We start from the raw sequence: 16,192 nt of genomic DNA, 5'->3' as shown, positions 1-16,192 counted from the left end.
TTTATTTAAAAGTTATTTATTTTTTTGGTTTTATTCTATTTTTTAAAATTAAGTTTTTTATGTTATTTGGGGCCTTATAGCCCTCTTTCAAATTGTAGGGCCTTCTAACATTGGGCCCTATGTATTTGAGGGCTTACTATTTTAAAATTATTTTAGGCCCCCTTATTATAGGGGCTAGGGCCCAAATTAATTGGCCCCTTAAATTGACACCTCTATCCACAGTATATACACATGAAATAAAATATATTTATTTCAATAGTAAGTTTTCGACACTAACTTTGTATAATATTTTTCTACAATACTATTGGGTGGAACTTACACCATCCAACAGAGGATTATATGAACCTCTGTATTTGCAATATTTTTCAGTTATAAAATCAATGATTGAAATTGCACAAAACTTTACGAAATACTTATTTCGTCGAGAATGTCACAACGGGAGTGTTTTCTACTTTCTATTACTTACTTTTCGGTTACCTGCGCAGTTGGGGGATGTCATAGTGGAACCGGCGATCGATTGACTCCGCTTAGATGGGATATATGTCTTTGGTGTCGTGGATGCAGTCCCCTCTATAGATGCTCGAGGAGAGTTCCTATCTCAAAGTTCCTTTTCGCGTACCTTTGTTTGAGGGGGAGATATGGGGCGGCCAATGCCTTTATGACTATCTTTGTTTATCCAGGACCGTAAAGGTTAGTATGTCTTAAAATGGTTGCCCTCGACAATCTCTTATGAACGATTGGTTTAACTATGTCTCCCTTTGTTTCTTTTATTTGGGTTTGACGCCGGTCTCTAGCGATCAGTTAATAGTGTGCTCAAACGTGATGTCGAAGATTACCGTCATGGACATGGCCAGACTAGCCTTGATTCGATTTACCCTAAAATCATTGTTGGATAGGGGATTCGACTCTTTGAAAGCTTTTCCAATACATCCATTTATGGTTAACGTAGATTGAGTTTGGTATTTCTTCCATGATATACCATCTCCAAGTGAATTGGCGAAACAAATGTGTATAGCTTGCTAAAACGAACCTAATGAGGACGTCATAGATGGTGTCCCCACCCAAAATTACCAAAAAAATGGGGGCACCTTCCTCCCGTCAACTCTTTCCTATTGAGGGTGTGAGATCTATTACTCCACGAGTGGAAGCAATAAATTATTGAAAGTCAATGGATCTTCGCCATAGTAGGTATTCAGATATACCTGATAGATTTTTGATTGTTCGACGACGTCAGGTTCGAAGCTGTTACGCATAATCCACCGTTTACGAGGTATCTCATAGGTGCTCTGTCAACTATAGAGATTGTATAAACTACCAACAACTCCACATTTGAGGCTCTACTCACCTTATAATTTCTTAAATGTCTTATTGCAGCCCGATCTTTGTTTCGCGGTTTAGTATCACTCGCGGCTTGGAAGAGGCACTGACAATGAATAACTTCTGAACTTTGCGATATTGTGGATCTCAACGGTGACGATCATATATGACGTAATAAACCACATTATCTAATATATCTCCTTATCCCTTATCCAGAAATTTTGATACATACCTGAGTTTGGATTTAGGATGATCCATTCATGGAATTTTCACGAGAATCATGGGTCTAGAAATTCGGGGACTTTAAGTTGAAATGATGCTTGATAGAACCGATCACGACAGATCTTCGTGTTCGATTATAAATGCTCATTATTCAGTGATCTAGAAGGTTACAAATTGTAGAATTGAAGATTGAATCGTGTAATCATGAAAAACACAAGAATCAAAAGTCGATTCCCATAAATGGCACAACTGTTCTCTCCTGGAGCCAAAAATAGTTAAAGTATGCGGTTAGGAATCCTGAACCGGTGGTGCTGATCACCGATACGATGACACGATGATGGACCTACAAGGTTAGCACTCAAATGCCCAAGTCAGTTCAAGATTCAAGATGATTATAATGAAAAATAGCAATAAGAAAGTGTACCTTTATTTTTGTGTGAGATAACATTGATACCTTAGGTCATGTATAATGGATTTGAGGTTATTTGGACCTTAGCCATTTGATCCTTCTGTGGGCTTAAAATTTTATATATATATATATATATAATGTGGAACAAGAATTAGTATGTAGTTATGGTGAAGGATCCTGAACCGGTGGTGCTATGAGTCGTCCCTGGTCAAAGGTAAGGTCTATGTACCTACCCCTTGGTTTGAACTGATTCGTAGTGGACGTCTCTTGGCTCCATCGCATATGCTCTTGGAGTGACTAGCTCCTAAGAGAGGAGTGCGCTAGCTACGCTTGAAGCATATTCACCAAGTATAGAATATGTTTTCGAGGAGCAACTTAACCATCCATTAGAGGATTATATGAACCTCTGTGTTTGCAATATTACAAAATACTTTTTCGTCGAGATTGTCACAACGAGAGTGTTTTTCTACTTATTTTTACTCACCTTTCTGTTAGTTGTGCAGTTGTGGGATGTCAAAGTGGAAGTGCCTATCGATCGACTTCACTTGGATGGGATATGTGTCTTTGGTGTTGTGGACGCGGTCTCCCTCTTTATATGCTCGATGAGATTCCCTATCTCAAAGTTCCTTTTCGCGTACCTTTGTTTGAGGGGCAATATGGGGCGGCCAATTCCTTTGTGACTATCTTGCTTATCCAGGACCGTAAAGGTTAGTGTATGTTAAAATGGATGCCATCGACAATCTCTTATGAACGGTCGGTTGAGCTATTTCCCCCTCTGTTTCTTTACTTTGGATTGACGTCGGTCTCTAGCGAACCTCCAAAGACCGGTTACTAGTGTGTTCGAATGTGATGTCAAAAACTACCGTCATGGACATGGCCAGACTAGCCTTGATTCGATTTACCCAAAAATCATTGTTGGATAGGGGATTAGATTTTTTGAAAGCTTTTCCATTACATCCATTTATAGTTAACATAGATTAAGTTTGGTTTTTCTTCCATGATATACTATCTCCAAGTGAATTGGCGAAGGCGGTGTGTTTAGCTTGCTAAGACAAACCTAATGAGGACATCGTGGATGGTGTCCCCTCCCAAAATTACCAAAAAAATGGGGGCACCTTCCTCTCGCCAACTCTTTTCTATTGAGGGTATGAGATCTATTACTCCCCGAAGAGAAACTATCAAATTATCGAAAATCAATTGATCTCCGCCATCGTAGATATTCAGATCTAGTTGAAAGAGATTTGATTGTTAGACGGTGTCGGGTTCAAAGTTCTTGCGCATAATCCACCGTCTATGAGATATCTCATAGGCGCTCTGTCAACTATGGAGATTGTGCAAACTAACGATATCTCTGCATTCGAGGCTCTACTCGCCTTATTATATTTTGAATGTCTTATTGCAACCCGATCTTTGTTTTGCAGTTTAGTATCACTTCCCGCCTAGAAGAGGCACTAACAACGAAAAAAACTTCAAACTTTGCGATGTTGTGAATCTCAACAGTGATGATCATATATGGCGTAATAAACAACAATATCTAAAAAATCTCCTTATTGAGACATGTTAGTTAATCGTCTCCTTCTCTCAATTTCTATAGAAATCTGACTTTGGATCGAGGATGACCTAATAATGAAAATTTGAGAAATTATGAGTCAATTCCCATAAGACGAGACCACTTGTTTTGTTAAGAAAATCACCTCGTTAAGTATGTATAAGATTCAACCTTAAAGATAAAGGTGACAAAATAGGAGAAGTTATGAGGTAGAGGGGCAAAACAATGAAACTAATCAACCATCACACCCCAATTTCACTATATTCATGTTGAATTTTGAAATGACTTATACATTAGAGTGCTAACCATTCAGGTCTACCTCACACCTCTTTAAAGGAGATCAGAGTCATCGTTGAACACCACTACTATCAAACTCTTTTTATTTCTAATTCTTTAATTGAGTTAAATAATCCTTTCTTAGTTTCCTGGGCTGAAATAAAATTAATTTTAGATCCAACTTATTATATAAAATTGTTTCTTGAATCACTTATATATAAATCCAAATATTATATAACTATCGTATCTTATTTTTATCCGAACCATCAAACTTGTTCTAGAAGTTTACTACTTTAAAAAACTTGTTCTCTTGGATAATCCTAAACCGACTGTTATTTGTCCGAGTTTTTAAAGAAACGTAAAAATAAAACGTTTCGTTTGGATAACCGAGGCTCTTAAATGGTTCCACTATCTGATATATGATTAATGGTTTCCCTTTTCAAAGTGCTCTAGAAACTATAGAAAACGTTTAAGTAGTACCCCATTTAATACTAAACTCTATATAACCATTTTTCATCTCTATACTAGTACTTCACTATCTGTCTGTTCCTCTGTTGATATACTATGGCACTGGTATCTATTAAACCCGAATCAACTGAACAAGTTGATAACGTTCGTCTGAGAGTTTTGGTTGATAAAGAAAGGAAAAGAGTTGTCTATGCTGAGGCTGGGAAGGATTTTGTTGATGTTCTCTTCAGCTTCTTAACCTTGCCTTTAGGTTCTATTGCTAGACTCGTAGCTAAAGAGTCAAACATTGAAGCAGTTAAATTTGGCAGCATTACCTCACTGCATCAAAGTTTGTCTCATCTTGATCAACAATATCTTTGGAATCAAACATGCAAGGAAATGCTACTCAATCCTAGAAACTCTATGGAAGCTTATTGCCACAATCTCAAACTGAATATAGATGACACAGAACCTTTGCGATACTTCATGTGCAAGAAATGGGATTGTAGAAAGAAGAGTGGGTGCCTTTTGAGCATATTCAAGAATAAAAAATGCTATTGGTGACAATTGTTGGAGAAAAATTCAAAATTGCCTTATGATTCCGATTATCCTAATGAATATTCATATTAATCGAATTAATAATGGTGTGCATTTGAGTGGTACCGTTAACTGGTTGGCTCTTCCCAATTACATTAAACCAGCTTATGAATATGGTTGGAAGTCTATTGCTAATGCTCAACAATTTGTTATTGTTTCACTTGATCTTTCGATGGAGACATACACACAGATTTTGCTACCTCGTGGTTTTGACGAAGTGCCACGTTTTCAGCAAACACCTAGTGTTCTTATGGACTTTCTTTGCTTTTCGCATGATTTCAAGGGAACCGAATTTGTTATATGGAAAATGAAGAAGTTTGGAGTACAAGAGTCTTGGACTCAATTGTTTAGAATTGAGTACTTGAAAATCTATCATGACTTGAATTTCTACAAAGGCAGTGAATTTGGTACTCCATTGTTGCCATTACACCTTTCTAAGAATGGAGATACATTGATATTGGAAAATTGTGAAGATGATCGAGCAATTATCTATAATCAGAGAGATAAAGGAGTAGAGAGAATTAGAATTTCTAACAAATTGTGTTGGTTTTCTACCATGGATTACGTTGAAAGCTTGGTTTCAACTCGTTGGATGTAAGTTATCTTCTAATGTTTGCTTATGGATATGGTTGCAGTTTTAGTCATTCTCATTATGTGTTGATTTTTTCTTGTGCTTTTATTGTGTTACTTCTAGTCTAAGGTATATTTTTTGACCTATAGATCTGCAACCTCGACTCCAAGCACACCCTCTATGCATGGAAGTACGATCGGAAAGTCTGTCGAATTCCTAACAAACGAAGAGGATGAACTAAGAGACAGTGATTCTAATGATGAAGTCGAACTAAGTGACAATGATTTCGGAGATGATGGATGAGTTATTTTGTTAGAATTGTTGGAACATACAAATCAAATTAAGGTTTCTTTAATGGGGAAAATGATCAATTGAAGAAGATGAAGATTAAAGAATGAAGAGAAATAATAGAGAGAGAGAGTAATTGAGGGTGAGATAGTGAATTGGCATTAACCACAATGTAGGAGTAGTGAGTTCCTTATATAGTACAAGTTACAAAAATGATTGGAATGATTTAAAACACCCTAAAACAAACAGAAAAAACAGTTGGGCTTCAGTGTAACCGGTTACGGCAAACAGCGTAACCGGTTACGCAAACGCAACATCTACAGTAAATCTGTTTTACGGGTTCGTAACCGGTTACGGTAACAGGCGTAACCGGTTACGCCAACTGAAGTGCTAAAAACAGCAGTTTCAACACACCACCTCACTTCAGTTGGTCCAAGTCCACCATGCTCAGCTTCCTTCTCAGCCTCTTGAACACCTCATTGGTCACACCCTTGGTCAATATGTCAGCTACTTGATCTTCGCTTCGACAATACCCCAATCGTAACTTTCCATCGCTCAATAACTCCCTTAAGTAATGAAACCGCATCTCTATGTGCTTGCTTCTTCCATGTGCAATTGGATTCTTCGCAAGGTTGATCGCGGAGACATTGTCGACAAGGAGAGTAATAGCCTCACCCTCACTACTATTAAGCTCCTTCAATAGATTCATAAGCCACATGGCTTGGCAAGCACACAACGATGCCGCAATATACTCGGCCTCACAAGATGAGAGTGCTACCACCGGTTCCTTTTTCGAACACCAAGAGATTGGAGTTCTACCTAGCATAAAGATGTATCCAGCTGTTGACTTTCTATCATCCTTATCACCACACCAATTGGAATCGGTGAAACCAAGTAAATCACACTTTCGGCTCGTATCCGATGCCGGAAAGAGAATTCCACAACCAAGAGTCCCTTTAATATATCTAAGGATCCTCTTGACAGCTGCCATATGAGATACCTTTGGTCTCTCCATGAATCTACTCGCAATACCGACATTAAATGCCAAGTCCGGTCGCGTATTGCACAAATACCGCAATGATCCAATCAATCTTCGATATTGAGTTGGATCAACATCTTGCTCATCCTCACTTTTGGACAGCTGTAGCCTTGCTTCACATGGTGTAATGGCAACATTGCAATGTTCCATTTCACACCTCTTCAAGATCTCAAGTGCATACCTCCTTTGGTGCATGAGCAGTCCCGTTTTTGACCTTTGGAACTCTATGCCAAGGAAGTATTTCATGATTCCAAGGTCCGTCATCTCAAACTCACTCATGAGTTCCTTCTTGAACCTTGAAATACTCTCCTCACAGCTGCCGGTAATCAAGAGATCGTCCACATATAAGCAAAGAATTATCACTCCATCCTTAGCATTTGATCTCACATATACACCATGTTCGGACACACACCGCTTGAAATCAATGTCAATAAGGAAGCCATCTATGCGTTTGTTCCAAGCTCTTGGAGCTTGTTTCAAACCATACAAGGCTTTATGCAACTTGTAGTATCTCATCTCTTGATTCTTTACTTCAAAACCAGGGGGCTGTCCGACATAAACTTCCTCATCAAGTGGACCGTTCAAAAACGCAGATTTGACGTCCATTTGATAAACACTCCAATTGTTGTTGTTTGCAATACCAACAACCAATCGGATGGTCTCAAGCCTAACCACAAGAGCAAACACCTCCTCAAAGTCTATTCCTTCACGTTGCAAAAACCCTTTCGCTACTAATCGAGCCTTATACTTGATTATCTCGCCCTTCGGATTTGCTTTCACTTTAAAGACCCAACAGACACCAATTGGCTTCTTACCATGAGGTAGATCAACTAACTCCCAAGTACCATTTTTCTCGATTGATTCCAGCTCCTCTTTCATTGCACAAATCCATTTTGGATCCCTTAGAGCCTCCTCCGTATTCACCGGTTCGGATTCGGCCATAAGCGCAAAATGAACGAAATCACCTTCATTATTAACTTCGTTATCTTGGAATCTCTCGCATTCTTGGAGTCTAGAAGGCAACACCCTTTGCCTTGTTGATCTTCTACGGTGTCCTTCAGTTTGAACATCATTCGGAGGCTGCGGAACTGTTTCGGGACTGACTGGATCATCAAAAAATACAGCAGTTGGAATTCTGTTCTGCTCGTAACCGGTTACGCCTGTATGTACTGGCTGGCCGTAACCGGTTACGCTGTTCCCTGCAGAATTCTGACTCTGTTTTTCCTGTCCGTAACCGGTTACGCCAGTTTGTACTGGCTGGCCGTAACCGGTTACGCTGTGACTGCTGCTGTTATTTTCTTCAAAAATAACATCTCGACTAATTTGAATCTTCTGATTTCTCGCATCGAACAGTTTGTAACCTCCTGTAGAGTGATATCCAACGAATATCATTTCTTCTCCTTTATCGTCCAACTTCTTTCTCAATTGTTCCGGCACATGTTTATAAGCCACCGAACCGAATACACGCAAATGACTTAGATTCGGTTTGAATCCACACCAAGCCTCTTCCGGTGTAAGATTCTCAAGCTTCTTTGTAGGACAACGATTCAATAAGTATGTGGCTGTAGAGACCGCTTCTCCCCATAGTTCCTTCGGTAGACTTTTACCGCTTAACATGCTTCGAACCATGTTCATAATCGAACGATTTTTCCTCTCGGCAATACCATTTTGCTGCGGCGTATAGGGTGGTACAACTTCACGCACTATACCCTCATCATCACAATACTTCCCAAACGCAACCGAGGTATACTCACCTCCACCGTCCGTTTTGAGAACTTTCAACTTGCGACCGCATTGCCTTTCCGCCATGGACTTAAACCTCTTGAATACATCAAACACCTCATCCTTTCTCTTGATGACGTAAGTCCACAACTTTCTACTAAAATCGTCAATGAACGTGACAAAATATCGATTGCCACCAAATGTGTCCACTTGCATAGGTCCACAAACATCGGAGTACACCACCTCAAGGTGTGCATTGGTCCTATGACCCGCATCCTTGCTAAAACTTCCTTTGTGTTGTTTTCCTTTCACACATTCCTCACACAACTCAGCTGGAACGTTAATGTGTGGCAGCCCGGTAACCATACCCTCTTGTTGCAACGCTTTGAGATCACGAAAATTCAAGTGACCGAGACGATAATGCCATAACCACTCCTCTCTACTTGCAGCTGTAGCTAAGCACCTATGCTCCAATACTTTCAGCTCAACTTTGAAAGTCCTATTGGTAGCCATGGGAGCCTTTAGGATCAACACTCCACTAGCATCAACAACTCGCAAGATCTTATCTTCCAACCGTATATTGTAACCTTTTTCGAGCAATTGACCAATACTCAAAAGATTACACTTAATACCTGGAATATATAGCACATCCTTGATCATAGAATGTCCACCATCCTTTTTCTCGATCAACACATCACCGACACCTTCGGCCATGAGAGTGGAATCGTCCGCAAACTTCACATTGTTTTTCGCCACTTGATTGATTTGCACAAACCAATCTCTTCTTCCCGTCATATGCGTTGAACATCCGGAGTCTAAGTACCACTCCTTTTTGCCTTGAGTTCCATCACGAACCGAAATCATCACATTTTGTTCCGAACTCAAAACTGTCGCTTTCTCTGCACTGCTGCAGCTGCTGTCCCGTGACTTGCATCTGCTGTCCAGCACCTCTGCCATGCCTTCGCACTCATCGGTAATCATCATTAAGAGTGTGGCTTCATCATCCACCTCTTGCCTAGCAACCTTGGCTTCATCCCCTTTAGTTTCAAGCTGTTTAGCACCACACTTTGATTGAAAATGCCCAAGTTTCCTGCATTTCCAGCATTGTATTTTGCTCATGTCTCTTGGTTTTCCACCTCTTGCGTTGCTTCGATCACCATAACCGTTTGAGCTGCTGCTCTCACCCTTTTGTCCCTTCGAATGTTTTGGCTCACCATCGCCTTGCTTCCCTTTCGAAGGCCATTTCCCTTTCGAACCTTTACTCCTTTCATTGAAACGAGCTTGCAAATCTAATTCCGCCTTTGCTTTATCGCTTCCTCTCTCGTCCATTCTTTGTTCATGTGCTTCTAGGGAACTTTGAAGCTCATCCTTGCTCAGCGACGTAAGGTCCTTCGACTCTTCAATAGCAACCACAATGTTGTCGAATCTTGACGTCAACGAACGTAAGATTTTTGACACAACATTCTGCTCTAAGATCGTTTCCCCACACGACTTAATTTGATTCACTAAGCGCGTAATGCGCGTCACATAATCGTTGATCGTTTCCTTCTCTTCCATTTGCGTTAACTCGAATTGCCTCTTGTGAGTTTGTAACCTCACAACCTTCGCCTTCGCAGCCCCAGCATATGCTTTCTCAAGAATTAACCAAGCTTGCCTCGCGGACTCGCAATCACCGACCTTTTCGAAGTTATCACCATCGACGCAAGAGTGTATCAAGAAGAGAGCTTTGTAATCTTTCTTCTTCTCTTCCCTGAAAGTGGCTTGATGTGCAGCTGTAGGTTCAGCCCCAAGAGGTGTGACTCCATTGTTGACGATATCGAGAACTTCTTGATATCCAAACAAGACCTTCATTTGCTTAGACCACTTGTCGTAATTCTTCGAATCAAGAATCGGTAAATTGGATGGGATTCGATCATTGGTACTCATTGTTGCAGCGGAATCGGATCAGAACCAGGGCTCTTGATGCCAAATGTTGGAACATACAAATCAAATTAAGGTTTCTTTAATGGGGAAAATGATCAATTGAAGAAGATGAAGATTAAAGAATGAAGAGAAATAATAGAGAGAGAGAGAGAGAGAGAGAGAGTAATTGAGGGTGAGATAGTGGATTGGCATTAACCACAATGTAGGAGTAGTGAGCTCCTTATATAGTACAAGTTACAAAAATGATTGGAATGATTTAAAACACCCTAAAACAAACAGAAAAAACAGTTGGGCTTCAGTGTAACCGGTTACGGCAAACAGCGTAACCGGTTACGCAAACGCAACATCTACAGTAAATCTGTTTTACGGGTTCGTAACCGGTTACGGTAACAGGCGTAACCGGTTACGCCAACTGAAGTGCTAAAAACAGCAGTTTCAACAAGAATAAGATTATAGTATGATCAGAGTATATGAAATATCCTCCTAACCTTTTCCTGTCAAAGCTGTCAACAAATGTATTGGAAAATATTTAGACTACAAAACTGAGTTCTTCTTAGACTTTTAGTAACGTGCCAAGCATTTTTAGGACAATATTGTAAAGCCATGTTAATTGTGATATACATGTGCTCATTCACCTCAAGTAGGACAGGTGCCAAACGTGGAGCCTTCACAAGACCTGTTATGTCGCTGAAGAATTTGTGAGCTATTGGTGTATTGTTGTGGAGTGGCAATGCTGGCATCAAAGGCTTAAGTTGTTGTGAAGTTTTTGATTTTTTGTAACCATCGTAAACGACGATGCCTTGAGTTGTTGTATTGTTGAAGAGTGGTGCTGGTTCACCAACAACACAAGGAGATGCAGCCATGTAGTATGTGTCATACCCCAATTTTTGACCCTAAGATCACACATCATTTGCATATCAATCATCAATCAAGAAGTTTCAACTTAGAGCTCTACTTGTGATGTTGTGTACAATTCATCTGCAAAGGAATCATCAAGCACCAATGTTTTTCTTGTATATGTTGTTTACTAACCAAAATACCAAAAATATTGTCTTGCTTTTGTATGTTTGTGTTTTGTAGGTACCAAGTCAAAGTATCCTTCAAAAAAGGCATTTTTCAACAATTTCACTGTGCATATCGATTTACATAAGGTGTAAATCGATTTACACAACTGATTTTGCCCAGATTTTGCTTCTGCCATCAGTGCAAATCGATTTGCATAATGTGCAAATCGATTTACATAACTGTTTTTGCCCCAGATTTTGCCTTTTTCAGCAATGTAAATAGATTTGCATAAAGTGTAAATCGATTGCACCAGTGCGAATTTAGAAAAATGAAGGCAAATTTCAGCTTTTGAAAGTGTTGACATCATTTGCAAGCATGGGAAGCATGACTTAGCTCTTGTATTTGATTACCCACATCATTTGATCATAAACCCTCGTGTGATTGCATCAAGACCATTGGATCTCTTTTTTGGCTCAAAATCCATCTCCCAAGCCTAATTCTATTTTCCAATCCTAACTCCAAACCACAAAAATTCCCAAGCCTAGCTCCTATAAATTGAGCCATTCCCCTCTTCATTTTTTTAAGCTTTGATAGCCAAGAAAACTCTTGCTCTTTCTCTCCTCATCTCTTCCAAACCCCTCACTCAAAGCTCTCTTCTTCTTCTATAAAAATTAGTGAGTCACATCTTGAACCTCACTAATTTAGAGCTAAACCTCCATCTAAACATCACTTTCTTCATCAATTGTGAGAGATCAAGGCTTGTGTTTGTGTGTTCTTGAAGAAGATTCAAAGTTTGTGAAAGATTTGGTAAAATTCTAGATCCTTTCCATAATCCAAGATGTGATCCATTGTTGTTTATGTTTGATGCACCTTTGGTGCTACATTGCTGAGTTTTGCTTGCTTACTTGATACATTTTCGTGCACAAATTAATCCAAGATCACAAGGTGTTTGGTTTTATGTTTAAACAAGTTTTCTTCCCTTGATTTGTTGTTTTTTTTTTGAAAAACTGTGTTGTGCAAATCGATTTGCATCTGATGCAAATCGATTTACATAACTAAAAAACTGCGCAGATTTGAAAACAGAGTTATGTAAATCGATTTACACTCTATGCAAATCGATTTACATCTGAGCAGAATGTGTTTTTTTGCCTTTTTTAACTTGTTTTTGGTTCTAACTCATCTTCTACTCCGTTCTTTTGATATTTTCTTTGAATCACAAGTTAGAGGCCTAATTTCTCTCTAATTTCAATGGACTTAGGGCGTCGATAGGATGAAAATCCGAATCCGCAATATTAAGTGATTGAAATTATGGATGAAAGGAGATTTTGAATGTGGTTCCATCTTTTACTTCTTTTTATTTTGATCGATGAAAGTCTTAATGCCTTGAGAATTCTTATGGATTCTTGGTAAAGACTAGATCGCTCCTTATTTTTCTTTTCGTTCGGTATTTCTTTTGGAGAACGATCTACATATCGTTTTCTAGTATGCATTAGCACAAAGATTGTTGACCGGCCTTGTTGTAGGGTGACTTCAACATAAGTCACTTGATGATCTGCTTAACATAACGCAATATTTCGTGTCCTGAATAAAAAAAGATCAAATATGGAAGAGAATTGTATGCGGTTGATTTAAGACTTATGGAAATTTATCGTGTAGTCGCTATGATTTTATCAAGCTTCTGATAAAGTTCCATTGAATTTAAATCCGAGAACATCCTTCACTCACCATCGATCTTTCTTACTAACTTTGATAACATACTTGACAAGTTTCAAGATGGTTATCTTTAACATCTAACAATTGACTATAATTTCCGCAATTTATTATATTGCTCTTTATATTTTTCTTTATGCTTTATCATTTCATCATATTTACATTCCGTCATTTTCTCTTTGTCCATTTGGACACTATGTTTATGTTTCCGCTATTTTCTTTTTGTCCACTTGGACCATACTTTAATTTTATGCTAAAACACTAATAATCAACAAAAATCTAAAAAACACATAAGGCTCTCTTTCGGACTATTGGTTACTATCCCGAGCATTTTGGAGATTCGGACTTATGGACTTAGTGCCTCTGGACCCTCAAGCTTAAGATCACGTGGAAAGTTCAAGTATTAAGGCCCAATCCTCAAAAGTATGAAATAAGCAACTTAGGGTTTCAAGCTTGAGGGAGGCCCATTGGTCATATAAAATTGATTTCATGATTTTATTTAATTTATATTTGATTTTATTCATTTAAATTCAAATTAATTCAAATAAAATCAAGTTTATTGATATAATCCTTTTATGAATTAATTCTCCAAATATCTGATCCAATAAAATCTCATCCAATGGTTCAATTAAAAGGGAATATGCAAAGAATAGAATGGGGCCAAGAATAGAAGTATTTGGAGAGATTTGCATTCAAAATCTTTTTAAATCTCCACATCACTAATGAATATTTTTCTCCTAAAAAAGATCAACCCTAATTCCAGTCATATAAAAGCTCTTCTTATTCAATAGGGAGGGGGGACGAAAATTGTCCTAGGGTGCTAGGGTTTATGAGTTCAAGTTTACACAGTCGATTATTGGTCGTCTGAGCCATTGAGTGAGCAATCCTTGGAATAGAAGCTTGACTTTTGACATGGAGGTGCCTTGAGACATATGAGAGACCTTGAGATCCATTTGAGGCTTTGAATACTCACAATCTTTTGATAAAATGAAAACCCTAGTTTTGAGAGGCCCTCAATTAGGAGCATGTCGCTTGAATAAACCTTTGAACCTTGAGCCCTTGAAGATGAAATGATATGGGAAAATTTTAAGGTATGACAGCTGCCCCTGTTCAATCTTCTTAAACATGAAGAGTTAGATAGGCACGTCTGCCTATCGTGATCTAAAGGTAGAAGATGATTGGACACTGAAATGCCCTGAAATTTGCATTTGTTCAGGAAAGGGTTCTGTTGAGGATGGGCTTAAAGATGCCACCTATGGTAAACACCCTTTTTCAGCATGTGGAGCGAATGCTCTCGAAAAGAACCACTTGCTTTGATTGTAGTACTGCCTAAAAAGGCAACCTGATTTTATGCAATGTTATGATGCATGCGATGTACGATGCAGTGAGCTTCTCAGAATAAATGAGAGCGATGTATGTATATGCATTATGTATGAATGAGGTATGTTAGTTGAATGATGCATGATTGTTAGTTATGTTAGTTGAAGTATGTTAGTAATTCTGAAAAGAAAGATAAAACCTTTGCGTGTTATTGATGATGTTTTGAAAGATATCACTGCCGAGGGACTAACGTGATAAGAAACCCAATTGAGAAACCCTTTTGTAGATCCTTGTTGTAAAATCCTTTGTAAAACCCTGTTTGCCTGGAAAAGCTCCTAGAAAGGATGGAATACGTCTTAAAGAAGACTGCCTGGAAAGGCTCTTGAAAAGGATGGAATATGTCTTAAAGAAGACTGCCTGGAAAGGTTCCTGAAAAGGACTGATAATATTCATTTGATTGTAGAATGACCACTATGTGGTTGAAATGCATTGATAACTCCGTGTAGAAAATCCTGATATGGGAAAATAAATCCCTGCACCAATAGGATCATTTGCTATGATTATAGCAAACTCACCTGCACCAATAGGATCATTTGCGAGGGTTATCGCAAACTCACCTGCACCAATAGGATCATTTGCCCTGGTTCGGACAAATTTCACCTGCACCATTTGGATCACTTGCCCTGGTTCGGACAAATTTCACCTGCACCATTTGGATCGTTTGCCCTGGTTCGGACAAATTTCACCTACACCATTTGGATCGTTTGCCCTTGTTCGGACAAATTTCACCTACACCAATTGGATCATTTGTCCTGGTTTGGACAAATTTCACCTGCACCATTTGGATCATTTGCCCTGGTTTGGACAAATTTCACCTGCACCATTAGGATTACTTGTCCTGGTTCGGACAAGCGTACCTGCATAAGAGTAATCATTTGTTATAGTTCTAGCAAACTTACCTGCATGAAAAAGATTCACCTGTTTGAAGACTCACGACTCGAGGGTCGGAGAAAATAGCATGTCAAATATTCACGACTCAAGGGTCGGAAAATACACCTACCACAACACAAGGGTTGGAAATCTCACGACACGTGGGTCGGAAAATACACCAATCACAACACGAGGGTTGGAAACTGGGCTTTTGTAGTATTTGAATACACTAGATGATATGCATATGCTAATGCGTATGTATGTATGTTGATGCTGATGTCAATCCCAAGGTTTTATCTCCTTATTGAACCTGTTGAACTTGTTTACTCCATATTTTCACCTACACCACGGCTATGCTTATGTTGGTTTGGTAATGTTTATGTATGCGGGTAATGCTTATGCTTATGTATATGTTGATTGATGTAGCGAGTGGAACGAAGTAATGTCTTCTATAAGACTACCTGAAAAGGTTTTTAGAATGGATATGAAAACTTATCTTAAAGAAGATTACCTGAAAAGGTTCTTAGCAAAAAATGAGGAATGTCTTTAAAGGCGACTACCTGAAAAGGCTGAAAGATATATTTAAGAAGGACTACCTAAAAAGGTTCTTGGAAAAGACGATGAATGTCTTAGAAAAGACTATCTACAAAAGTTCTTAGAAAGAGAATGTCTTAAAGAAGACTACCTGAAGAGGTTCCTGAAAAGGATGACAAATTGTTTTAAAGAAGGCTACCTAAAAAGGTACTTAGAAAAAGAATATCCTGAAGAAGACTACCTAAAAAGGTTCTTGGAAATAACAATGATTGTCTTAGAGAAGACTACTTAGAAAAGTTCTTAGAAAAGGACTGTCTTAAAGAAGACTACCCT

At 38.7% G+C, this 16,192-nt stretch overlaps 1 protein-coding gene across 1 annotated transcript; it reads left to right on the top strand.

The window, feature by feature from the left end:
- The first annotated feature begins 4,833 nt into the window (after positions 1-4,833).
- LOC131634632 (uncharacterized) lies at positions 4,834-6,266 on the top strand. Its single transcript, XM_058905288.1, has 2 exons — positions 4,834-5,411; positions 5,538-6,266. The coding sequence occupies exons 1-2, from the start codon at positions 4,834-4,836 to the stop codon at positions 5,689-5,691; spliced, it is 732 nt and encodes a 243-aa protein (XP_058761271.1). The 3' UTR covers positions 5,692-6,266.
- The last annotated feature ends 9,926 nt before the right edge of the window (positions 6,267-16,192 follow it).

Source organism: Vicia villosa, unplaced genomic scaffold (assembly GCF_029867415.1).
Source record: "Vicia villosa cultivar HV-30 ecotype Madison, WI unplaced genomic scaffold, Vvil1.0 ctg.001324F_1_1, whole genome shotgun sequence".
In the NCBI taxonomy this organism is placed as follows: Eukaryota; Viridiplantae; Streptophyta; class Magnoliopsida; order Fabales; family Fabaceae; genus Vicia; species Vicia villosa.
Note: the sequence above shows the minus strand (reverse complement) of the source record. Positions and strands in the feature narration are given on the sequence as shown.

What these genes read in the sequence shown, in the direction of transcription:
- LOC131634632 (XM_058905288.1), top strand. Translation starts at nt 4,834, where the DNA reads ATGAATATTCATATTAATCGAATTAATAATGGTGTGCATTTGAGTGGT. An exon ending in TTGGTTTCAACTCGTTGGAT is followed by an intron (nt 5,412 to 5,537) that starts GTAAGTTATCTT and finishes TTTGACCTATAG; the next exon opens with ATCTGCAACCTCGACTCCAA.